This window comes from Pangasianodon hypophthalmus, chromosome 10, assembly GCF_027358585.1.
Source record: "Pangasianodon hypophthalmus isolate fPanHyp1 chromosome 10, fPanHyp1.pri, whole genome shotgun sequence".
Taxonomy (NCBI): Eukaryota; Metazoa; Chordata; class Actinopteri; order Siluriformes; family Pangasiidae; genus Pangasianodon; species Pangasianodon hypophthalmus.
The window spans coordinates 2106338-2133202 of NC_069719.1; the positions used below are offsets into that span (position 1 = coordinate 2106338).

General features: G+C 39.2%; 1 protein-coding gene across 2 annotated transcripts in view; it reads left to right on the plus strand.

Annotated features, from left to right (window-relative positions):
* Positions 1-373: 373 nt before the first annotated feature.
* Positions 374-26865, plus strand: part of grid1a (glutamate receptor, ionotropic, delta 1a) — a 181014-nt gene continuing 154522 nt past the window's right edge. The window contains exons 1-2 of one of the 2 annotated variants that reach the window (XM_034307825.2): positions 374-495; positions 20414-20569. In XM_034307825.2, the coding sequence (XP_034163716.2) occupies positions 468-495; positions 20414-20569 (184 nt within the window). In that variant the 5' untranslated portion in view covers positions 374-467. Of the gene's footprint in view, positions 496-13118; positions 13396-20413; positions 20570-26865 lie in introns of those variants that run through there. The other variant, XM_034307824.2, reaches the window with a different exon arrangement.

Sequence of the window (26865 nt, forward strand, 5' to 3'; positions counted from 1 at the left end):
TTCAGGAAATCGTGTTGTCTTCAGTGAAGCGTAATAGCAATAAATAGATAGATAGATAGATAGATAGATAGATAGATAGATAGATAGACCAACAGACAGACAGACAGATAGATTTTTCATTGTTTCTTTTCTTTCTCTTTCTTTTTGTTTGATAAATGGATAAAAGAACATATGAAATTAATAAAGAAATGATAAATGGACAATAAATTAAATAAATATAATACAATAAAACAATATAAACAACAGGAGGATTTGTTTAATATTCATTTTTCGTGTAGTATACACCTCTGTGTGTGTGTGTGTGTGTGTGTGTGTGTGTGTGTGTGTGTGTGAAGTGTTCTATTCTCCACACCGCCCACTGCTGGAGAGGCAGTGATGACTACTTCCTGTTTTACTTCCTGTTGTAGAAAATGGAGAGAAACGGAACAGAGGGGGTTTGAGTTTGTTGGATGTAACTTCTTTGAAAGATGGACAAAAATTCAAAAGACGTTGTTGGTGAGTTTATGTTTTTCTGCTGTGTGTGTTTTTCTTTTTCGTCAGTGATCATGATGACGAGGTGTTTGGACATGTTTTGGACACAAATCACGCATCTATCACTAATCACCCGTCTATCATAAATCACATCTATCACTAATCACACGTCTATCATTAATCACACGTCCATCACTAATCACACATATATCACTAATCTCATCTATCATAAATCACATCTATCACTAATCACACGTCTATCATTAATCACACGTCCATCACTAATCACACATATATCACTAATCTCATCTATCATAAATCACATCTATCACTAATCACACGTCTATCATTAATCACACGTCCATCACTAATCACACATATATCACTAATCTCATCTATCATAAATCACATCTATCACTAATCACACGTCTATCATTAATCACACGTCCATCACTAATCACACATATATCACTAATCTCATCTATCATAAATCACATCTATCACTAATCACACGTCTATCATTAATCACACGTCCATCACTAATCACACATATATCACTAATCTCATCTATCATAAATCACATCTATCACTAATCTCATCTATCATTAATCACACGTCCATCACTAATCACACGTTTATCAAGTGTATAATAGTCTATCACAAAGCAGCAAATCAACTGATACTCAATGTTTTTTCATCTTTATCAACAACATGACATATCTAATCATTACAGTTCACACTTCTTTCTTTCTTTCTTTCTTTCTTTGTTTCTTTGTTTCTTTCTTTCTTTCTTTCTGTCATGCTTCCTTCCTTCCTTCCTTGGACCCAGAGTATCTCATGGAATCACACACTGTGAGATGGGAATAAACTCGGGTAGACTGCTAGTTCAAAATTCAACAAATCATCAGCTAAAATCCAGCGTGTGTGAAGATGAGAGTGATGTTCAGAGAGAGAGCCGACTGGCTGCTGAATGTCGCTTAAGCAACATCCCACAAGCAGCAGTGCTGCAGTACTGAATATCAGCACGGCTGTGATTCGCTGTAGGGACGAGTAACACACTAACTGGGAACTACATGTGCAGGTGTTACATTTCACACTGCTACTCCAGTACTATCAGTTTTTTACAGAGTGTATTTAATATGCTAATATGTGTGTGAGAGAGAGAGAGAGAGAGAGAGAGAGAGAAAGCAGCAGCAGCATTTTGACTGTTATCACAGAGAAATTCACATTAAAATTACTTTCACACACTCAGTGTTCAGCAGTTGTGTGTGTTTCCTTGTGGCCTTGGGTATTCATATATCTTTCTCTTTGTCTTTCTCTCTCTCTCTCTCTCTCTCACACACACACACACACACACACACACACATACATACACACTGTGAACACATACAGCTCTATGAGAGAGAGACAGAAAGAAAGACTCTGACACAAAGAGAGATACAGAAAAGAGACAGAAAGAGAGAGAGAGACAGAGATGAAGAGAGACAAAAAGAGAGATGTATGTTTTAAATGATTTTTCCTTTTTTATTCTATTTTATAATTCACTTTATTTTAATCCTATTTTACTCTTTAATTTTGTGACACACTTTGTAACTTTTCTTTACTTCCTCACAGAGATAGAGAGAGACAGAAAGAAAGAGAGAAACAAAAAAGTGGTAGAGAGATAGAGATAGAGAGAGAGATGGAGAGAGACTTGAATTGAATTAAATTGAGAGAGAGACTGACAGACAGAGGTAGAGACACAGAGAGTGAGACAGATGGAGACAGACAATGAGGCAGAATGAAAGAGACAGAGGAAAAGAGACAGACACTGAGAGAGAGAGAGAGAGAGAGAGAGAGAGAGAGAGAGAGACAGAATAAGAGAGAGACAGTGGAAATGGATCAGTGACCTGAATCTCTGACAGAGAATCAGATTCAGGCAAGTTTCCCCAGCTGTGTCACTTAGTGCAGTGTGAACCCTGAATCTGTGGTGTGATTAGAATACCGATAAAGGAGCTTCGTTATTTACTGACATTTAGTTACATCTCGAGAAGCAACACACACACACACACACACAATCTAGCAAAAAAAGTTCTGTGTAAACAAATACATGTAAAATATTTTCTGTCTTCAAAAATCCAGTCTTTAATGACAGACAGACAAAAGGAAGGAAGGGAAGACAGGTGGATAGAGAGAAAGAATGAAGCACAGAAACTTGGAAGGATACTTGGAAGGAAGGATGGAAGGAAGGAAAGAGAGAAAGAAAGAAGGAAGGAAGGAAGGAAAGATGGAAAGGAAGGAAGGAAGGAAAGACAGACAGACTGAAGCTAGGAAGGAGAGGCAGACAGATGGAAGGAAGACAGAAAATCGGAAGGAAGGAAAGACGGAAAGAAGGAAGGAAAGATGGAAAGAAGGAAGGAATGAAGGAAGGAAAGACAGACAAAAAGAAGGGAAGATGGCTGGGCAAAGAAAGACAGATGAAGACAAAGCTGGATGGATGGACAGACAGACCGAAGCAGATAGACAGAGATGGCAGAGAAAAGGGGCGGAGCTAGCAGAGTACAGTGTGGTTTTCATGATGAAAGGCTGCTGCTCTGAGTGAGAACATCTTGGACCAGATTGGATCACTGATACATCTTGGAGCAGATTAAGAGTGAAACATCTCAAACTGGATATTTTAGGGTTTGGAATCAGTAGCTGCTCTAATTGACATCAAACTTCAGGCACTGCGTATCACTGGTTAGTTTGGACAGCAACAATATTTTAGCAATAAATAAAATGTCTTCTATAATCTTGCTGTTTCAGTGGATTTAACTGTGGCTTCAGTTTTCATTCAAATTTACACTTATTTATATGAATTCATCCCATTTTGCTGGAAGTAGTGTTTAAATTTTTTTATTTTAAGCATGGAGACTTTCTAAAGAAACGAAGAAACCACACCATCCATGTATTTGTTCAGTATTTCCTCAGGATACAGGGGCATGCTGATTCCACACTCATATTCCACGTTCATTGTCCGTTGTCCACGTTCGTTCAACATGCCACGACGTCCAGTCTCTCAGTGTCTCATGTCTCCGGCTCCTCCGAGCAGCACCCATACTGAGTGTTTCCAGCAGACGTCTGGATGATGCCATTGTCTCTGAGCACATTTGACTTGTGATGTTGTAGTGAGGAAAACAGTGAGAAGAAGAAGAAGACAGTGAGAAGATCAGAACATCAGAAAGAGTGCCAGATAGATTCTGTCCATAACTAACTTAGAAGAGTCTTTTGTCCATTTCAGATTCTCTTTCTTGGTGATGTGTTGTTCTGACTTCACAGACATGGACATGGCCGGGAGATAACTCGACAGTGATACATTCCTTTTTTGTCCGTTCTCAAACCCGGTTGATGTGTGTGATGGAGTACATGTCATCTGGCCGTGTTTCTGACACACCTGAGCAGTCAGAGTAACTCGTCTCATCTGAGGAGATCTCACCCTCCTCCATGTGTGTGAGATGTTCTCCTGTAGCTCCTGTACTGCACTCTGGCCTTTCTCTCTCTGACGTTACACTGGTTACTGATTTTTCATTGTGCTCTTTCCATGTTTTTTCTTCAACAGTTTTTTCTATCCTTGCCAAGTTTCTTGACTTGGCTGGCACCAGCGTTAAATCAGCATTTGTACGATTTTAAACAGTAATGTCAGCATTGTTTACAGTGTTAGCATCATTAGCATTACTGTTGGGCTCAGCACTGACCTCTTCCCTCTCAGACTCCACCATGTCAGTGTTCTGGGAGTTATTAGCCTCGAGCTCTGGTCCTGGTGCTCTCCTGCTGACTGTCTCCGCTCTGCTGGCACCGTATCTCGGCCGTGTCGCCCCCTGAGCTCCCCGGCAGCTCAACTTTTTAACTTTTTATGTCTCCGCACTCAAAACATCTCAGGCTTTCGGTGCTGGCAAAGACAGTGGAGCTGCTATCTCCATGCTTACATTTCAAACTCATATTGAGGCTTTCATCTCAGTTAAGAAACGTAAAAACCTGTCCATAAAAAGACTGGACATGTTCCACTGCTGAGTTTTTGCAGCCAAGTGGAATCATCCTCATGCATCTTTCAGGGACAAAGCGATGGAGAGAGAGAGAGAGAGAGAGAGAGAGATGGAGGGAATGTGAAAGGGAGACAGGGAAGAGACAGAGGAAGAGAGACTGAGACAGACATACAGACAGACAGACCAAAAGAGATAGACACAGAGAGAGAGAGACATAGATAGACAAAGGGAGAGACTGATGGTGAGAAAGATGGAGAGAGAGAGACAGAGGGAGAGACAGAGGGAGAGAGCTGCACACACAGACGGAGAGACTGACAGTGAGAAAGAGATGAAAGAAATGGAGAGAGAGACAGTGAGAGAGAGATGGAGACAGAGATGCAGAAAGAGACAGAGGAAGCCAGACAAACACACAGAGAGAGAGAGAGAGAGAGAGAGAGAGAGAGAGAAACAAAAAGAAAGAGTTACAGAAAGAGAGAAAAACAGCAACATTACATTTCAGTTTGTTTTCATTTCATGTGTGTTTTTTATATTTTACTTTACAGTGAAGTGTTTTAATGTTCTGTGTGTTTTATATAAAAAAGTTAACTTTTGTAACGTTAAGCCCTCTGAGGTGAGAGTGTTTAGCCGATCCTTCACTAACAGTACAGATCAGTGAGTGAGTGTTCTTGTCGATGGTTATTGGCTCCAATCCCTCAGGGTTCAGAGGCTCTATTTCATGAACCATTTCCTTTAGGAACAGAGATGGAGTGGGAGTGGATAAAGGAGGAGAACCGACTGATGGACTTTTATCTGCCAGTGAAAAGCAGATTGCCTCGAGTCTTGGCTCCGTCCCTAATGCTAGTGTTTGAAAGAAGTGTTCTTACTAGAGTTCATTCCAGCAGGAACACACACTGAGCAATATTAAAAGCCTATGTGGTGTCGGACAGCTTACACAGATACTGAGTCATAAAAAAGACAAAAGAGTCGAATCTTCATGTCTACTCAAAATTAAACACTTTTTTAATGTTCGGAAATCATCTTTTCTAAAAAAACAATTATATAATTTATGATTAATTTGTAAATAACTCCTCGAATGATTCACCAAAACCTGTAAATGACTCTACTTACATTTCTAAACAACTCCTGCAGTAAAATAATTTACCTTTCTGAATGACTCCTGCAGTGATTCACATACTTTTGTAAATGACTTCTCGAGTGATTTCCTTACATTTATACCCTTATATGGGCGAAACATAAACAATCATTTTAAATAAACAGTTTACATTTGCAAGTTTCCAACTGAAAATGAATATAAATATAGACTACGTAAGGAATTAAACATCGGTTGTGGTGATGTATTTTAATTTTCCAATGTTTACCATTTTTATTCATTAAAAAATGACACACTGTATTTTTTAACCATTTAGAGTTACATTTAGTGCTGTGGAATACGAGTCAAGTTAGTTGAAGATAATAAGACAAAAAAACTGCAGCTTGTCATGCAGCATGTCGTGTAAACTTCTCTGTCCTGAAGACGCTGAAAAACTTAAACTTAAAAGTTTAAAGTTAAAACTTACAGCTTTTACCTCGGACTGTTGCAAAGCTCTGACACTGGAGACTCCTTCCATAGATTTTAAATAAAACTATCCTTATAGAAAACTTCACCATTTATTTATGTTTTTTTTATCTGTTTATGTGGAACATGTGGAGAACTTCTCAATGCCAGTGAAGGACTACTAATTATCGTATGTGTTATGTTTCATTTTGTGGGTTGAGATGTCTCTTTAAACACATTTCGTTAAGCACATGTCTTGTTAAGCAAGCTGAGTTAATGAACCTTTTATGTTGGCTCTGTATGAAGTCGTTATTGCGTACAGTGTTCAGTGTGATGTGGGTTTAATGAGGACTGCAGTAATAATCCTGCTGCTTCTCTTTTTCATCATGGCTGCTGTAATTGTGTTCATGTGAGAGAGCTGGGGTTGGAGATTCGTTTAATGCACTACATCTTCATCCTTCTCCTTTTCTTTCACACTCCTGCGTCCACCCACATGCTTTAACACTCAATATCTGCTTAACTCGTCTGCAGGTCCGAATCATAGGCTGCCCACATGTTCCCGCTTTTTAGTATTATCTTCCATGTTGTTTTATTTTTATACATTTCTTCAGCTTTGGATTTGAAAAATGTGTGTGTCTTTCTCCCTGTTGCTGAGCATTGTAAATAAAAATGAACCTCTCAACACATTGGGTTCAGTACATACACAACCACACTAGTGTTTGCTAACTAAAACTAACTATAAGTTAGCCACAAAAGCTAGTTAAACCTGCTATGGGGTTTAACTTAATTTTCCCTAAAGAATTACTTCTGATCATCTACAAACGCAAATAAGTCTTTTCAGTAAATAGAGTCGGATACCTATGAGATGATTGATTGGACAGTGACACAATTTTGGTAATTTTGTCTCTGTACTCCACCACAATGGATTTGAAATGAAGCAATCAAGATGTGATTGAAGTGTAGACTTTCAGCTTAATTCAAGGGGTTTAAAAAACAGGCTCAAAAGTAGTTGGACAAACTAACAATTATAAATATTGGGATTATTTTTAATACTTGGATGCAAATCCTTTGCAGTCAATGACTGCCTGAAGTCTGGAGCCCATAAACATCATCCCATGCTGAGTTTCCTCCCTTGAGCTGCTTTGCCAGGTCTTTACTGCAGCCGCCTTCAGCTGCTGCTTGTTTGTGGCTCTTTCTGCCTTCAGTTTTGTCTTCAGTAAGTGAAAAGCAGCTCAATTGGGTTGAGGTCAGGTGACTGACTCGGCCATTTAAGAACATTTAATTTCTTTGCCTTAAGAAGCTCTTGGGTTGCTTTCACGGTATGTTTAGGATCATTATCCATCTGTATTGTGAAGCGCCGTCCTATCAGTTTTGCAGCATTTGCCTCAATCTGAGCAGAAAGTATAGTTCTATACACTTCAGAATTCATCCTGCTACTTCTATCAGCAGTCACATCATCAATAAACACCAGTTACCCAGTTCCATTGGTAGCCATACACGCCCATGCCATAACACTGCCTCCACCATGTTTGACAGATGATGTGGTTTGCTTTGGATCATGAGCCCTTCCTTTCCTTTCTTTATACTCTTCTCTTCCCACAAGTTAATCTTGCATCAGAACTGCTCAGGCTTTTTTAGAGCAAACTCTAATCTGGCCTTTCTGTTCTTGACTGTTATCAGTGGTTTTCATCTTGAGGTGAAAGGTCTATATTTGCGTTCAGGAAGGCGTCTCTTGATTGTAGACTTTGACAATAATACACTGACCTCCTTGAGATTGTTCTTGACTTGGCTAGATGTTGTGAAGGGGTTTTTCTTCAACAAGGACAGAATTCTGCAATCATCCACTTTAGTTGTCTTCCACGGTCTTCCAGGCCTTTTGGTGTTGCTGAGCTCACTAGTGCATTCCTTCTTTTCAAGAATGTACCAAATTGTTGATTTGGCCACTCCTAAAGTTTCTGCTATCTCTGATAGGACTGTTGTGTTTTTTCAGCCTAATGATGGCCTCCTTCACTTGCATCAACACCTCTTTGGACCTCCCTTGAACAGCTACCAAATGCAAATTCAGCACTTGGAATCAACTCCAGACCTTTTTTCTCCTTATCATGATATAACTAGGAAACAGGCCACACCTGGCCATGAAAGTGCTTATCAGTCAATTGTTCAATTACTTTTGAATCTGTGAAAATGGAGAGACTCTTTAAAGCTGAAAGTCTACACTTCAATCACATCTTGATTGCTTCTTTTCAAATCCACTGTGGTGGTGTACAGATCCAAAATTATGAAAATTGAGTCACTGTCCAAATACTTATGGACCTGACTGTATATCTATAAACAACTCCTCTGCTTATTCACTTATATTTGTAAATGACTCCTTGATTGATTCAACTACATTTATAAATGACTCCTTGAGTGAGTTGCTCATTTATAAATGACTCTTCCGGTGCATCACTTACATTTTTTTAATGACTAATCGGGTGAGTCACTTATATTTGTAAATGGCCACTCTGGTAATTCACTTACATTTGTAAATAACTTCTCCACTGAGTCACTTATATTTATAAACAACTCTTCCAGTATTTTCCTTTCATTTATAAATGTGAGTGAGTCACTTAGATTTATAAATAATTCATCCGATGGGTCACAAACAAATGACTCCTATGGTCATTCACTGATGAGAGGAGTCACTCATAAATGTAAGTGACTGACCTAAGGGGTTGTTCACCTACATCTGTATGTAACTCCTCAAGTGATTCACTTACATTTGTAAACAGCTTCTTCAGCGAGTCAGTTAGAATTTTAAATGACTCCTCTGGTGAGTTGATTAAATTTGAAAATGACTCCTCTGGTGAGTCACTTACATTTGTAAATGACTTTTCTGGGTCAGAGTGTCTACTTTGGATAGTTTGTGTGTGTAAACATTCATGTTTTCTCTAGTGCAGTGAACAGACTTATGGGATTGTTGACACTGCGAAGGTCACATGATGCAGCTGTGGCACAGCAGTAAACAATCTACAGACTGTCTTCAGACTCCTCACCTTTTCTTTACGATTGCTTGGTTTTAAACTGAATCTTTCCAGAATATTTCACTCAGTCATCCAGTCCACAAAGAAGCTTAGCTAGCGTTCTCATTATTTAGTCAAACATTTGCTTTAACTAGTTTAACTAGCAGCATACTTAAAATAAGAGTACCATTAAATAGTCATTTGCAACCCAAATGGATGTAGTTCACTAATTTAACTAGAAACAAGCTTAACTATTCAGATTGTAAAAGCTCTGTATATAGTTAGGTTGTGCGTGGCTGTTCATTGATATTTATCACACATAGCATGAGGACAGAGAGAGGAAAATATGTATGATGTATAATTAAAAAGGTTTCAGTCCGTCTTGTCCTTTTAACCTTTAGAAATCCCCTTTACATTCAAAAAATGTGAAAATGAAAAGTCAAAATGTGTGTCTGTTTGTGATAGTACAAACACAAAGCAGAGCAGGATGAAAAGGCCATGCATGAGAGAGAAAGAGAGAGAGAGAGGGAGAGAGAGAGAGAGAGAGAGTCACATTTTACACAATAAGATCAGGGTGACTCAATGAATAAAAACTTTTGTTTATATTTTTTAAAAAGGCATTTAAATAAGTTAGGCTAAACATAACGGTGAACAGTTGGAGTATGTAGTTGTGATGTTTCTATCGGTCTAATGCTGGTACAAAACAAAGTTCTTCCTCCACTACAGAGCACAGAGCCTCCTCACAACACCACATTGCTTTAAACATCTCCACATCCTTCATACTCTTGTAAAAATTAAAATAAACCAGAATTCTTGATTTAATTAGTCTGGAGAGAGGGAGAGAGAGAGAGAGGGAGAGATGGAAAAGGAGAGAGAGAGGGAGAGATGGAAAAGGAGAGTGAGAGAGAGAGAGAGAGAGGGAGAGATGGAAAAGGAGAGAGAGAGGGAGAGATGGAAAGGGAGAGAGAGAGAGAGAGAGAGAGAGAGAGAGAGAGAGAGGCACAATCACGCACCAGGTGAGAGGCAGTTAAGCTAAATATCTGAAGATGGTGTGTGACAGCAGACACTCCAGGACGTGCTCGCTCTTTTCTGGTGTCTGAGTTTAAAACTCAGAAGACTGAACTATAGACGGAAGCAGGAGTGCTGAGGGTGACTTTCAGAATTTCGTTAACTGCATACATACGTAAACAAATAAAGAAATAAACTTTGAAATTGAGTATTTTCAGTAGTTTTGCAGTTTGAAAGTCGGAGATATCGGAATTGTCGTAGCTGTAGAGTAAAAAAAGTAATTTTAATTGTTAGCAAAGAGGATCATCTTATACCACAGCAAATTGTTTTTAAAGTTTTTTACTTTATTAATGAACACTTTGCTCTTCGGCCGCCGTGGTACAGAGAGGACTTCACACACTCTGGTTTCTCAGTAACGTGACAGTAATGTTCTTTACACCACTGCACTGCAGAATTCTGGATCCTGATTGGTCAGAAAGTGTTGGTTAATTTTCTATAACAGCAGCTCTGACACACACACACACACACACACACACACACACACACACTGCTTTGCATTCAGCTGCAGACGTTTTTATGCTAATTTAAGATCAGTGCTCCTAAGTTTTAAACTATGCTTCTATGAACATCACGTGTAAATTTTACGCATTTCACACGTGGACTTTACACACATAGTGTTTTTTCCACATGTGATTTTTCCATGTAATTTGTTCATTCTCACAGGTTATTGTTCATAGATAGGGCATGTGGCTTTATTTTTCACATGATTTTTACCGCAAATGCATTTCTTTTCCACGTTTTTTTTTTCATATGTAGGTCATGTGATTTTCTTTTTCCACAACTGTTTCAGATATGAGTCATTTATCTATGCCTGTTAACTTTTCACATGTAGGGCATGTGTGGGTTTTTTGTGATTTTTACACATGATTTATTTTCTTGGGTAATTTTTTCATATGCTGTATGTCATGTGGTTTTATTTTTCACACATGGTCACGTTATTTAATTAATGTCACATGTGAATAACACGTGAAAATGCTCACATTATCACATATTATTCACATTATCATGTCTAAAATGTTTTCCCCCATAAGGATATAAAAAGGATATAAAAATATATCTATTTTATTATTATTTAATCACCAGATTAATTCAAATGAATAAAATTAGAAAATACTGTGGAATGCAGACAACTAGTTAACTTTCTCAAGAGAATAAAATAAACTAAATAAAAATAAATGTTAATTTTGTAGAGTTATTGAGTTAGTTACAGAGTTATTGAATAACTCACATATAAAATTATTGATTTGTTGATTTACTGATTAACTGATTTATTGAGTTACCAAGTTACTGAGTTATTGGCTTACTGATTAATTGAGTAACTGAGTTACTGAGTTGCTGAGTTATTCAGTTATTGAGATACTGAGTTATTGAGTGACTGATTTATTGAATTACTGAATTACTGAGTTATTGAGTTACTCAGTTACTGAGTTATTGAGTTATTGAATTATTAAGTTGTTGAATTACTGAGTCACTGAGTTACTGGGTTACTGAGTTACTGAGTTATTGAATTACTGAGTTATTGAGATATTGAGTTATTGAATTACTGAGTTATTCAGTTACTGAGTTACTGAGTTATTGAGTTATTGAGTTATTGAGTTACTGAGTTATTGAGTTTTTGAGTTATTGAGTTATTGAATTATTGAGTTATTAAGTTACTGAATTTTTGAGTTATTGAGTTACTGAGTTACTGAGTTACTGAGTTATTGAGTTATTGAGTTACTGAGTTATTGATTTATTGAATTACTGAGTTATTGAGTTACTGAGTTACTGAGTTATTGAGTTATTGAGTTACTGAGTTATTGATTTATTGAATTACTGAGTTATTGAGTTATTGAGTTACTGAGTTACTGAGTTATTGAGTTATTGAGTTACTGATTTATTGAATTACTGAGTTATTGATTTATTGAATTACTGAGTTATTGAGTTACTGATTTACTGAGTTACTGAGTTATTGAGTTATTGAGTTATTGATTTATTGAGTTATTGAGTTATTGATTTATTGAATTACTGAGTTATTGAGTTATTGATTTATTGAATTACTGAGTTATTGAGTTATTGAGTTACTGAGATATTGAGTTATTGAGTTATTGAGTTATTGAGTTATTGAGTTATTGATTTATTGAATTACTGAGTTATTGAGTTATTGATTTATTGAATTACTGAGTTATTGAGTTATTGAGTTACTGAGATATTGGACCTGTGATGGCTGCAGTGTGGCGGTGTGACCACAGAGGGCGCTGTGATCCTGCTCACACATTCTGACACACCTGTGATTATTCACACACACGCACACACACACACACACACACACACTGAGTGATATTACACATATCATTACATTGCATTAATATATATTATAGATTAATATTTTAATGTAATTATTATTAATTACATTTTTTATTAAAACATTTCTATGAATAATGAATGAATGAATAATGAACGAATGAATTACGAGATGGAAAACAAGAGGATATATATATATATATACTGAGAGAGAGGGGGTGAGAGAAGACCAACAGAGAGAGAGAGAAGATGGTCAAGATTATTAAAAGAGAGAGAGAGAGAGACAGACAGACAGACAGAAAGAAAGAGATGGACATGTATATATATAGAAAAGGAGAAAGACAGAGAGAGAGAGAGAGGGAGACAGAGTCAGAGGGACTGACAAAGAGGGAAAAACAGAGAGAATCAGGGAGAGAGATAAATGGAGAGAGACAGAGAGGGACATGTATAGAGAAATGTATAGAAAGAGATGGAGAGAAAAACAGACACACAGAGAGACAGAAAGAGATGGACAGAGAAAGAGAAAGCGAGAGAGAGAGAGAGAGAGAGAGAGAGAGACAGCAGGGGGACAGTGGTGTATAGTGGCTCTTCAGTGTGGTGTCTCCCTCCTCCTCCCTCCATCCCTCCATCCTTCATTCCCTCTCCTCCTCTTCTCCTCCGCCTCTTGCTTCTACCCGTGAAGCTCTGTGCAGTGTGTGTGTGTGTGTGTGTGTGCGTGTGTGTGTGTGTGTGTGTGTGTGTGCGTGCGCGCGCACACGCGCGTGTGCGTTCTCTCGTGCTCTCTGTGCGTGCCCGCTCTCCGCGCGCGCACTTTTGTATGTGTGTGTGTGTGTGTGTGTGTGTGTGTGTGTGTGTACTGTGGTGTGTATTTTCCGGTGGATTGTATTTCCCTGTGCGCGTCTCTCTGTCTCTCTGCTCCCGTGTCTCTGTGGATGCTCGCGCGCGAGGATGGCGCTGCTGGCGCTCAGCGTGTCGGTGCTGTGGCTCGCGCTCCTTTACCCGGCCCCGGCGCGCGCCGACTCCATCATCCACATCGGTAGGGCTCTCTCTCTCTCTGTGTGTGTGTGTGTGTGTGTGTGTGTGTGTGTGTGTTTGCGTGGAAAAGTTGTTTGTTTATGATTTTTCTCGACAATGAAATATTAATGCAGTTAAATAAACGCGCTCGCGCCGAACTGATGACGCTCCTCCGTGTGCGTGTGTGTGTGTGTGTGTGTGTCAGTCACGTTGAAGGTCTCTGCATCCACACACACGGGAACTTCTCTGCTTCTCTGAAATCGGTGCATCAGTAAAGCTCGCGCTCGTACCGATTAACAGAGACTTTCAGTTTGGCGCGCGCGTCTTCTGCACAACCGGCTTCGAGCTCTGGTGTGCTGATGCGGAAAGTTAGGCGCCTTGTTTAATGCGGCTTAAATATACACATTTTTATTAAATTCAGTGGAAATAAATCGTTAATTTCTGCAAAAGAGTTAAATGCACAGGCGCACTGTGTCACGTGCATGATCTCCTTTAATTTGTAATATCAGTGTTCCTGCGCGAGCGTTTACTCTGAACTGAACGTGAGGGGAATGGTAATAAGGTGTGTGTGTGTGTGTGTGTGTGTAGATCTTTAGCAGAAAGCGAGTCCACACGCTACTGTGTCTCACAAAGTCGGTAACAGGTGTGTGTGTGTGAGTGTGTGTGTGTGTGTGTGTAAAGCTAAAGCTTTATTAACTAATTACCCACAATGCACCACTGTTCACTCACTGCAGAGGAAAAAAACAACACACTTCATCCTCATCAAGGCGATTCAAGACAATCACACATCTGAGACACACACACACACAGAGAGAGAGAGAGAGAGAGAGAGAGAGAGAGAGATTTGAGACATGAAACACCTATAAAAACTTATAAACATTAATATTTCGTTATTGACGTATTGACTTTATTCATTATTGTGTAGTGAAGAGTAAACCTTCATCTCATTCCTGTCTGAATCTGAAAAATCTGCCACATTTAATCTGTCTGTCCTGTTAACACACACACACACACACACACACACAAAGATAGATAGATAGAGAGAGAGAGAGAGAGAGAGAGAGAGAGAAGGGGGCAAACAAACAGAGACACCAACATGTTTAGAGAGAAATGAAGAGATAGACAGAGAGAGAGAGAGAGAGAGAGGGACAGACAGACAGAGAGACACGGTGAGATAGACATGTGTAAAGGCAGAGAGATGAGGAGAGAGAGAGAGAGAGAGAGAGAGGGACAGACAGACAGAGAGACACGGTGAGATAGACATGTGTAAAGGCAGAGAGGTGAGGAGAGAGAGAGAGAGACATTCAGTCAGCTACACAAATATTTGGACATTAAGAAAGTTATTGTTTGTTAGCTGTCTATCACAGTAAACTGGAGCTGCAGTTAAATGTTGACGATGAGCTCACTGTGCAGGCTCTCAGCTCAGCTGTTTACATCCAGATCAGGTGAACAGTGTAGGAATTACAGCACTTTTTCTTCCTAGTCCCCCTTTTTTAAGGGACCAAAAGTAAAAGAACAGACTAACGTAGTCATAAATTAAATCGTCATTTTTAATACTTAGCAAATCCTTTGCAGTCATTGACTGCCTGAAGTCTGGAACCCATAAACATCAGCAGATGCTGGGTTTCCTCCCTGGTGATGTTCTGCCAGGTCTTTACTGCAGCTGTCTTCACTTCCTGCCTGTTCTTGGGGTGTTTTGTCTTCAGTTTTGCCTCCAGCAAGTGAAATGCAGCTCAATTGGATTCAGGTCAGGTGACTGACTTGGCCATTGCACAACATTCCACTTCTTTGCCTTCAGAATTCATCCTACAGCTTTAGTCAGCAGTCATGTCATCAATAAATACAACAGAACCAGGTCCACTAACAGCTGGACACACCCACGCTGTAAGATATGGTGGTCTGCTTCAGATCATGAGCAGTTCCTTCTCTTCTCCATGATCTTCTCTTCCCAGCATTCTGCTACAAGTTGACCTTTGTCTTGTCTGTCTATAGGATGTTGTTTCACTGTACAGTCTTCTCTTGATTGTTGACTTTGTCACAGCCACGCCTACCTCCTGGAGGGTGTTCTTCACCTGGCCAACTGTTGTGAAATGATTTTGCTTCAGCAGGGAAAGAATTCTTTTGTTATCCACCACAGATGTTTTCCGTGGTCTTCCATGTCTTCTGGTGTTCCTGAGCTTACCAGTGCATCCCTTCTTTTTAAGAATGTACCAAATATTTTATTTGACCATACCTAATGTTTTTACTATCTCTCTGATGGGTTTGTTTTGATTTTTCAGCCTAACGATGGCTTGCTTCACTTGCTTTATATATACATATATATACACACATACATGAATTCCCACAAAATAAAGTCTGCACTTTGAACTCATATTCATTATTTAATTTCAACTCCAGTATACTCTGATAGACAGCTAAAAAAAAATAACTTTGTCAATGTTCAGATATTTATGGACATGACTATATACACTATATTACCAAAAGTATTCGGTCACCTGCCTTGACTCACATATGAACTTAAGTGCCATCCCATTCCTAACCCATAGGGTTCAATATGATGTCGGTCCACCTTTTGCAGCTATTACAGCTTCAACTCTTCTGGGAAGGCTGTCCACAAGGTTGAGGAGTGTGTTTATAGGAATTTTTGACCATTCTTCCAAAAGCGCATAGGTGAGGTCACACACTGATGTTGGTCGAGAAGGCCTGGCTCTCAATCTCCGCTCTAATTCATCCCAAAGGTGTTCTATCGGGTTGAGGTCAGGACTCTGTGCAGGCCAGTCAAGTTCATCCACACCAGACTCTGTCATCCATGTCTTTATGGAGCTTGCTTTGTGCACTGGTGCACAGTCATGTTGGAAGAGGAAGGGGCCCGCTCCAAACTGTTCCCACAAGGTTGGGAGCATGGAATTGTCCAAAATGTTTTGGTATCCTGAAGCATTCAAAGTTCCTTTCACTGGAACTAAGGGGCCAAGCCCAACTCCTGAAAAACAACCCCACACCATAATTCCTCCTCCACCAAATTTCACACTCGGCACAATGCAGTCCGAAATGTACCGTTCTCCTGGCAACCTCCAAACCCAGACTCATCCATCAGATTGCCAGATGGAAAAGCGTGATTCATCACTCCAGAGAACGCGTCTCCACTGCTCTAGAGTCCAGTGGCGGCGTGCTTTACACCACTGCATCCGACGCTTTGCATTGCACTTGGTGATGTGTGGCTTGGATGCAGCTGCTCGGCCATGGAAACCCATTCCATGAAGCTCTCTGCGTACTGTACTTGGGCTAATCTGAAGGTCACATGAAGTTTGGAGCTCTGTAGCAATTGACTGTGAAGAAAGTCGACGACCTCTTTGCACTATGCGCTTCAGCATCCGCTGACCCCTCTCCGTCAGTTTACGTGGCCTACCACTTCGTGGCTGAGTTGCTGTTGTTCCCAAACTCTTCCATTTTGTTATGATAAAGCTGACAGTTGACTGCTGAATATTTAGGAGTGAGGAAATTTCACGACTGGATTTGTTGCACAGGTGGCATCCTATGACAGTTCCACGCTGGAATTCACTGAGAGCGGCCCATTCTTTCACAAATGTTTGTAAAAACAGTCTGCATGCCTAAGTGCTTGATTTTATACACCTGTGGCCAGGCCAAGTGATTAGGACACCTGATTCTGATCATTTGGATGGGTGACCGAATACTTTTGGTAATATAGTGTATTAGAGAGAAAGAGAGAGAGAGGTGCAGTGACAATGTGGAGATGGAGAGAGGCAGGTATAGATAAGAAAAGAAAGAGCCAGACCTTCAAAATAGTAAAAAGAGAAAAAAAAGAAAAGAGAAAGTGATAAAAGAAAGAAGACAGAGAGGGGAATAAATATGAAAAAGAAAAAGGGATGTGGTCAGGAACAGAGGAAAACAGAGAGACAGAGAGAGAACATTGCAGAAAAGAAGAGACAGATAGATTTGTTTGTTTGTTTGTTGTTGTTTGTTTGTTTATTCATTTATTATTTTCTGTCCTTTTGTTCTTCTCATAGTATCATATACAGTCATGTTGAATTGAATGGAGAGATGGAAAACTAGATGGAGAAATTCATAGAGACAAAATGGATGGAAAGAATGTAAGAGAGAGAAAAGAAGAGAGATGCGGAAAAGGAGGTATATTGATGGAAAGAAATTGACAAGAGAGACGGAGAGAGGGAGGGGGAGAGAGGGAGAGAGAGAAGAGGAATTGATTGAGGACACTGTCTCATTTAAAACACTCCTGTGTCTTTGGTTTGGTTTCCACACACACACACACACACACACACACACACACACCAATTTAAACATGAATTCTGATATGACAGTTGTGGCTGCTGTTTATTCCCCGTTACCATGGTGACCAGGTGTTAGCTACAAGCCGGTGTGTTACCCCAGAGCTCCTGCAGTGAGTGGGAAGCAGATGATGGTGTGTCTCAACGTTATGCAAATTAGGTATGACACAGTAAAGCGACAAATCCAAACGATTGGCTCAAATGATTCCCTGGACTAATCCTACGGCGCACGTGGTCTGGCGTTTTTTCAATTCCCCAGACACATCTGTAGTTCCCACCTGCAGTTAGTTCCTGCGTAAAAATGGAATGGAATAACCATATGACTTTTTGCGTTATGAAGAAAAATAAAGCTTGGAAGGAAGTAGCAGAGATCGTTGGTGTGTCTGGAGAGTGTTAGCACTAGCACTGCTAATGTAGCACTGCTAATCTGCTAATAGAGATAATACGAAGCCTGGCACATAATGTACATGTATAAAACAACCAATGCTCACAATTTTTTCCCACAACTCATTTTGAATAAATTGTATATTGTAGTAAATTGTGTGCTGTAGACATTACATTTTGGCTACTTGCCTTTCTCATTGGAACTAAAAACACTGGATGGATGCTACACACACAAGTGACAAACATAAGGACAGAGAAAGGTTTAGCCTCTGAGTGTTTAAGACGAGGTTGAATAAACCAATTCACATATAATATCGATCTTATGAACCATCTTTGTCAACAACATGATAATTAGAAGAGAGCTTTCCTTTTTTCATTTGATCCATGATAAAACATGGATTTGGTTTTCATAATTTCCTCCAAAACACCAAAGAATAATATCGTATTTTTGCAGTATTGCATTTGTGTTTTATTTTTGGCCAAGTTGGAGCACAATGGTGAGAACTTGCAAATGCATACGTAAAGATATTCTCGGATATTACTATTGATTTTCCAATATGGCCGACTCAGATTAGGTTAGACACTAATAAATGAAATGTAAAACGTGTTTCTATTTGCATTTCGATTTTGGCCGCCATTTTGCCCACACGTTTGAATTAGCATTTGAATTTGGATAAAGACATGAATATGCTGCCATACATTATGTTTAGCTCTCAAACCTCACTACTGTTAAACGATCTAACTGAAGTCAGAGCAGGTTACGGAGGAAGAGAAATATTAGCAATTGTTGTTATAGTGCATATTGTGATATAATGTGATGTATTCACTATGACACATTTCCGCAATGTAGACCTGACTCAAATTTTGCTTAGTGCATGTCAATTTCTGTTATTGAGATCTTTAGAAGTTCAGCATGTAGTTGGAGGCCGGCGTTCCCGTGAGCCTGCAGGTTGAAGAGAAAAGAGCGTTAGTAAGCAGTACATCAGCACAAAAGCACATTCAGCGTTTCTCTCTCCAGCCTGCCAGGAGCCAGGATATGCAACTGTATCCGTCAGCCCCACAACGTCCCCATGAACTCAAATCAGAAATTTATGAAAAGTTACTAAAGGTAGGATTAGGAGCCGGGATTATGAGCCGGGATTGAGATTGCAGCACGATCCAGTGGAGATGCATCCTCACGTCTTGTAATCTTCCTGAATAATTCACAGATCACATGATATGCAACCATGAAACACATGAAGATATCATTCTCTCATTCCACTTCTCCTTTCCAGCATCCAGCCATTTCTCTTCACTCAGGTGTTTTTCAGTCTCTTCTCATCTCAGGATTATTGTGACTCTGTCCCCTGTGTGCCACCAAACCTCGACAGCTTATCCAGAATGCAGCTGCATGACTCGTTTTCAATCTACTCATTCTGCATTCCCTCCACTTGCTTTCTGTAGCTGCTCGCATCAAATTTCAAGCCAAAAATGGACCCCCACCCACCTGAAGGCTCTTATTAAACCTCACACTGCACCAAATTTCCTTCAAGCCACAGGGACGACTCAACAGAACTTGGCTCAACCCACCTTTCCTGCTGAATGTCCTCTGAGTCACTGGATGTGTTCAAATGGTCTTCTTGTGAGTGAATGTGTGTGTGTGTATTTTAGCTTCATTTTAGAATTAAGATCTCTTCTCAATGTGGATTAGCAGTTGGCACTATGACAAAAATATCATATCATGATTCTCAAAGGCATTGCTGTGATCCACAATGCTTAACACAGTATACAGTTTTTTCTGAAGAAACATACAGCAAAACAGTAGTGTTACAATAAAAAATAAATAAATAAATAGAACTTGTCTTCAGTGTCCTTTGTGCTGTTGTTGGCACAGTTCTGATGGTGGCGCTGTCCCTGGTGCTGGTATTGGCGCTGTCCTCGGTGCTGATGGAGGTGCTGTCCTCGGTGCTGATGGCGGCGCTGTCCCTTGGGTGGCGCTGTCCCTGGTGCTGATGGAGGTGCTGTCCTCAGTGCTGATGGTTGCACTATCCACAGATAGTGATCCTCTGATGTCAGTGTTGCCCTTGGCACAGATGGTGCTGCTGTCCTTGGTGTTGATGGAGGCAATGTTGTCAGTTCTGATGGAGGTGTTGTTCTCTGTGCTGAATAAAATCTGTGGAAATCCATGTGGAAATCCATGTGCATATAGAAATGTCAATGACTTCCTTCTTCCGAAAGGAAAATTTCTATATATGGACTCAAAGACACGCCTTCTGTGGTGTTTGAGAGGCTCATGGAGAGATGAATTGAACTGAGATGCGTTTATAAAGTGTAAGTGTTTATTCGATTGATTGGTATTTTATTTCGGTGCAGGTGCGATCTTTGAGCAGGACGCTGTTCGGGACTCGGAGGTGTTCCAGCTGGCCATTTCCGATCTGAGTCTGAGCGATGACATCCTGCAGAATGAACGCGTCACACACTCCATCAAACTCATCGAACCCGACAACCCGTTTCAGGCTGTGCAGGAAGGTGAGTGAGAAACGCTCTATCATCCATTAAGCAGGTCTGAGATTTTGTGTGTGTGTGTGTGTGAGAAAGAGAGAGAGTTCAGTTGCTGGATTTTGAGAGGAAGTTTTATATGTTTAAGAGAGTTTCTTTAGTTTTTTGCTGACTGAATGGCATGATGCAGAATCTGACAGCTGTTTGGGGAAAAATATGTGCAAAAAACCCTTCACATGGACAAACTTTCCATTTTCCACTTTTTTTTTTTTTTACTATATATGGTCCCGAAAACTACAATCTTTCCAGAACTGAAATATATATTCAACCGTTGTTACCTTTATAACCACATCTACTGATGGAAAAACATCAGTACTGACATATGATAAAGAATGGTAAGATTCTCACTCTGATCCTCAGCATCCTCCACATCAGGCCCTGTCTCATCACCTCACTGCATTAAAACATGAGCCTCGTCATCGTCTCTTCACTCCACTGGGCTTCACACTAACATCCGTGTGGAAATAATCACTGATTCATTTATTCACTTTGTTCTGCTGGAACAATTTCATGTTGTTAGTTTATTTAAAAGTCATTAATAAACTTTGTGTGCTGTCATCTGTACAGAGTGTGTTACAGCTCTTCTTTGTTTTGATGATGAGCAGGATGGAGCAGGAGCATGGCGGACATTTTGAGAGCCAGTAACTAATCATGAGAATTCACACTTAGCCACTGAGGTTTTACACATCTTTAGGCAGACTGATTGTTTTTACTGCTGTGTTTGATAAACTGGCTCCTTAGACAACGTGATCTTTGCAGGCAGATGCCAAGATATGGTTAGAAAAGAATTTAAATAAAATCCTTTCCATGTCATTTTAATAAAATTTATTTAAAGTTGAGGTGGCAAAGTATATCACCTGCAGGAAAAAACTACATTTCCACAGAAATCAGAGACATTCAGCATTTTTTAAGGCCACCACATTAATACAGAAAACACTACAGGAAGATTTTACTCTTTCAGTTTATGAAATAATAATAATAATAATAATAATAATAATAAAATAAAATAAAATAAAGTTTCAACATGACTTCAGATCTGTACATGTGAGGTTATGATGTATTGAAGTTTAATTGATACTCTGTTGGAATTGATACTCTGATCCAGATGGAAACTTTACACCTGTCTGTCTGCCTGTCTGTCTGTCTGCCTGTCTGTCTGTCTGTCTGCTCATCTTTGTTTTAATTTATTAAGCTAGTTGTATATCTGTATATCTGTCCACTCTTACAGAATTGACTCAGAAACTACGCAATTCACATGAAATTAACCTCATGTTCTGTGTGTAGTGCTTGTGCTTTTATTTATAATTTCAACTATGCGTCACTCAGTTAATTAAATTAAATTTAAAGGGTGTGTGGTTTTATTTTTCACGTGATCAGGTTGCCAGGGTCAGTATCAGGGGCCCAACAAAATTTTCAGCCCCAACTACATCTTCCAAAGAGCCAAAGCTAGCCCGAATATTTCGACCGAATATTTCGACCATTTTCCATCATTGGGAAAACCATTCACCATTGTGCACACGCATTTCTAATTTGCGGTATCTGCAACACACCTCTTTATCATCGCCCAGTACAGACGTTATCTACTCTTTAATCCCTCTTTCCCTCAACTAATCTTTGCAATATATCTTAAAAGAGAAATGGTACTGTATTACATAGACACACTGACTGCACTTGCACTCCCCCTTTCTTTCGAATAACTTATGTTTGCAGAACTTGATTAGTTTTAATGATTATATGGACTATATTTAAACTAGTCCAGAAAAAAACATCACCACCCACAGATGTGCTCTTTCCACTCCTTCCACTCGCTTAATTCCAAAATTCTAAAAACTGCAACCATGGCAACTTTGCCTCACGTATGAGTTTGCATTTTCCATGAGTGTCAGCTCTATCTATCTATCAATCGATCGATCTGTCTGCCTCTCGCTCTGTATAAAGGTGTTTGTTTGTTTGTTTATGTAAAAATTGCACTTTCTTTCTTTAATTTTTTGTGTGTAGCGTCACACATATGGCATCATCAAGCTCCGAAAATGAGGTGTTGAGGACATTTAATATGAGCTGTCTGTAGCGTGAAGATGGCTGAGTGGCAGTAGTTGATTAACAGGCGTGTGTTTAGTGTTTTTTTTTTTAACACTCCCTCATTGTGTTACTCTGAAGAGTGTGACATCGACACTCACACGCCTGCGCACTCACAGCTTCTGTAACAACAGACCAATTGTTTTATTACGCTATTTAAACTGCAGGTTTAACACTCCTACACCCCAGCTGATAAAGACTGAGGGGAAGCCATCGAGGGGAAGTGTGTATAAACAGGATTGGGACACAGCCCACACCTTGAATTCCTGCCTCATAAAGACTGGATGTTAATTCGGGTGTGAGTTGTGTGTTTGGCTCCATTTCAGCGTTATTGTAGCTGTTGCCAAGGATTTAAATGGGATTTATGGAAAACATGATTGTTATTGACTTTCTCAGACTCACACACGCACACACACACACACACACAGTCGCTATGTGGATTAAGAGAGTGTGTGTTCATTGCAGATAAAGCTGAACTGAAGTATCCTCTCCTGCTGCTCCATGGGAAATGGGTTTCTGTTGTTGTTGTTGTTGATGACGTTGTTGACCTTAGACCTTTCACTTCTGCTGTGTTTATTTATTCAAACAAACAAACTGATACGGCATTCTGATTGGCTAATTATAGGAACACCTCGTAGAGACAGACAGACAGACAGACAGACAGGCAGACAGACAGATGGATGGAGACAGATGAAAGATGGATGAAGATAGATGAAAGATGGATGAGAGACAGATGAGAGACAGATGAGAGAGGAATGAGAGACAGATGAGAGAGGGACGAGTGATGGATGGATAATGTCAGAAAAGATGTCAGAAGAGATAGAAAGAGAGATGGAATTGAATTGAGAGAGAGAGAGAGCAGAGAGAGACAGAGAGAAAGAGAGTAAAGTAGCGTATTTTGCAAATGTAACAGTGATTTATTCTTAAATGCAACTGCAATCATGACCACACACACACACACACACACACACACACACTCACACACACACACACAGTCTCTGTGGGTGTGAGGATTGACACAGCATTTACTAGAAATAACACCAATGCCTGTCACCTGTCAGAGGTGTGTGAGTATGTGTGTGTGAGTATGTTTGTGTGTGTGTTTGTGTGAGTATGTGTGTGTGTGTGTGTGTGTGTGTGTGTGTGTGTGTGTTTAGAGAGAGCTGTAAAGGTCACACCAGATGTGTGAGCAGTTTGAGCCTCTGCGTTTCTCCTCTCTTTTTAAATGTTCATTTAATCATCTTGCACCTGTTCTTTATTCCGTTTCCATGGTGATTAAACACATCAGAGAGATATTAACTGTTTGATGTGGGAGGCGGAGCTTTATTTTATTACAGCATAAAGCTCATGGTGTGTGTGCGTGTGTTTGTGTGTGTGTGTGTGTGTGTGTGTGTGTGTGTGTGTGTGTGTGTGTGAGAGAGAGAGACCAGAACTGAGCAGCAGACAGACAACATGATCTGAAAAGGCCCCGCCCACCTGTCAGTCATCCTCTCTCTAACCTCTGTAGTTTGTTAAATGATATAAAGTTGTGATATTCCACACACTCGTAGGAAATGAATCAACGATGGTGTGGTGTGATGAAGCAGAGTTACTGTTACCATCCTGAGGTTGATTATTTTCCTGTAACAGCATGTCCCCATGAAGTACAATTTTCTTATTTATTAAAGAACTATAGATAATACTTTTTAAACATTTATAGTTACATTTAATGTTGTGGAACATCCATGAGACAAGTTAGTTCCTGTTGTCACTTACGTTATAGCAGCTATAAACAGTCGTTCCTTCATCAGCCTTTCTTTTTTCTCTCTCTTGAAGTTAATAAGGCACAAAAACCTCAGCTTGTCATGTTAGAGAGAAACCACAACGCGTAAACTCCTCTGTCCTGAAGATGTCAGAAACCTTAAAGTTACAGCTTTACCTCTGACTTTACAAAGCACTGACACTGGAGACTCCTTCCAAAAATGTTACATAAACCTCTCCTTACAGATCCATGATTTTTTTTTCCATTTACATGGAGCGTGCGCTGTACATGTCCCTGTAAATGGGCTGTTACTATAGAAACAATAACGTATAAGAACGAGTGCTTAATAGAAAATGAATCAACATGTTCTGACCAATCAGAATGCAGAATTCCACAGTGCTGTGGTATAAAGCAAATGAATTGGTCTTTTGGTTTTGATAGACTGAGAGAGATTTTCTCTAGGTTTAAGATCTGGTGATTAAAACTTATTTAATAATTCTAGACTTACCATGTTTATTTTAAAAAATCATATATATTATATTATATTATATCATATCATATCCTATCCTCACAACTTCAGAACCAGAAACAAAACCCTAAGTTTTCTCAGCTTCATGTTTTCAGCAGTAAGAGTTCAGATTTATCTCCGTCACTATAAGGATCTGAGCTGAGTTTTCACTGACATCCTTTATTTTTAAGGCTTTTGTCAAATTACTTTTAATATTTTTCTTTTATATAAAAACACTGTTTCCTATAGAAGCACTTTTGAAGTTTATTTCTATCTCTGTCCTCTTTAGATATTTATTCAGTTAAATATTTTCCTCACGTCTTGCAATTTCCTGTAGTTTTTTTTTTCATTTCTTTGCCTCGTGTAACAGTATGTTGCTTAACCTTCTCTGTAAATATATCATCAAAAAACATCTCACCAATAAACTTCCAATTACCTTGGACATTTTTTTTATCATTGCTTATGTTGCCTTTTAAACAAACTGTGATTAGATCAGAGCAAACAAACAACCTGAGATTAATCTGAAATACACTGAAAAATATTTTCACTTAAATAAATGTAAATGAGGTCGAGTAGAAATGAGGAGAAAAAGTGATAGAAGCACAGCTGAGGTCTGAAAATTTGCTCCCGTTTTTCAGTGAGAATGACTCAGAAGTGGCAGGAGATGATGGAAAAAAGGAGTTATAAATATCCAGTTTAGCCTGAGTCTCTATCAGGATGTAATATGTAAGGAATAATACACTTTGTGTTGGCTTTCAGTTGAAAATCCCCATCCCCCATGTGAAATAATATATTTATATAAAATCTAGAAATGTAATTCGAAAGTATTCTCATGAAGTATTCATGTTAAAAAAAATCTTACTAATCTTGGACACGAAATGGATTTCTTACTAAGACTTAAAAAAAAACCTGAAGTAAATGCTCTGTAATTGGTTTCAGAGAGACCTGATAAGTAAAGCAGGAGGATTCAACTGTTTTATTTAGTCAGCTCTCTCATTATTTCTTCAACTGCAAACGACCTGCAAACAAAATAATTATTAAAGCAGTGTTTAATCCTTTCAGGAAAAATAAAACTCCAGTGCATAAAATAGTTTCAAATAGTAAAAAGAACAAGAAAGAGGGTTTGACTTTATAATTCTTATATTAACAACACTTTCAACTGGATTAAACGATCTGTTTATTATTCACAAAATATTTATCAAAGTGGGTGGAATAAAAAAATACAGAAAAATGAATCAATGCTGATTAAAAAATGTGAAATTTCCTTGAGAACGAGCCAGATAAAAAAATAAATCTCTGTCTCTGATTTGTTTAATTAGGACAGTTTATTTTTCCTCCTATAATAACCGAATCTAAATCGTTTTTTACAAACAATAAAAGAATTAGATGAGTTGTGGAGAGGGACTGAGAGAAAATGGAAAGAGAGATGGAGAGAGAGATGTAGAGAGAGAATGATGAGAGGGAGAGATGAGAGGGAGGTATAGAGAGAAGGAGAGATAGACACACACACAGAAGGACTTGGAAAGAGAGACACAGACACAATGAGACAGTGAGAGAGACCATGAGACACAGAAACAGAGAGAGAGAGAGAGAGAGAGAGAGAGACAGAAAGAGATTTGATTTTATGAGGCTTTTAATGCATCAGTTTTAATGTGTTTTAAGACCCCGACCCACACCCTCCACCCAAAAAGCCGCAAACTCCTCCAGTCTTAAATCAATTTCAATCAAGTCCATATGAAAGTCCATAGTCTGGTTTTAAAGTATCCAGGAAGTAGCTTGAGAGTGATACCGTTCTTTTATCTTTTGTCAGTTCTAAAAAGCACTTTATCTGTGTGGTGGTGTGGTGGTGTACAGGTCCTCAAACTGTTGGTGCGGGGTTTCTGAACTGTCAGAAAATCTTGGCTCATCTGATCCGGTTTCTCCATGAGTGTGAGCTGTTCT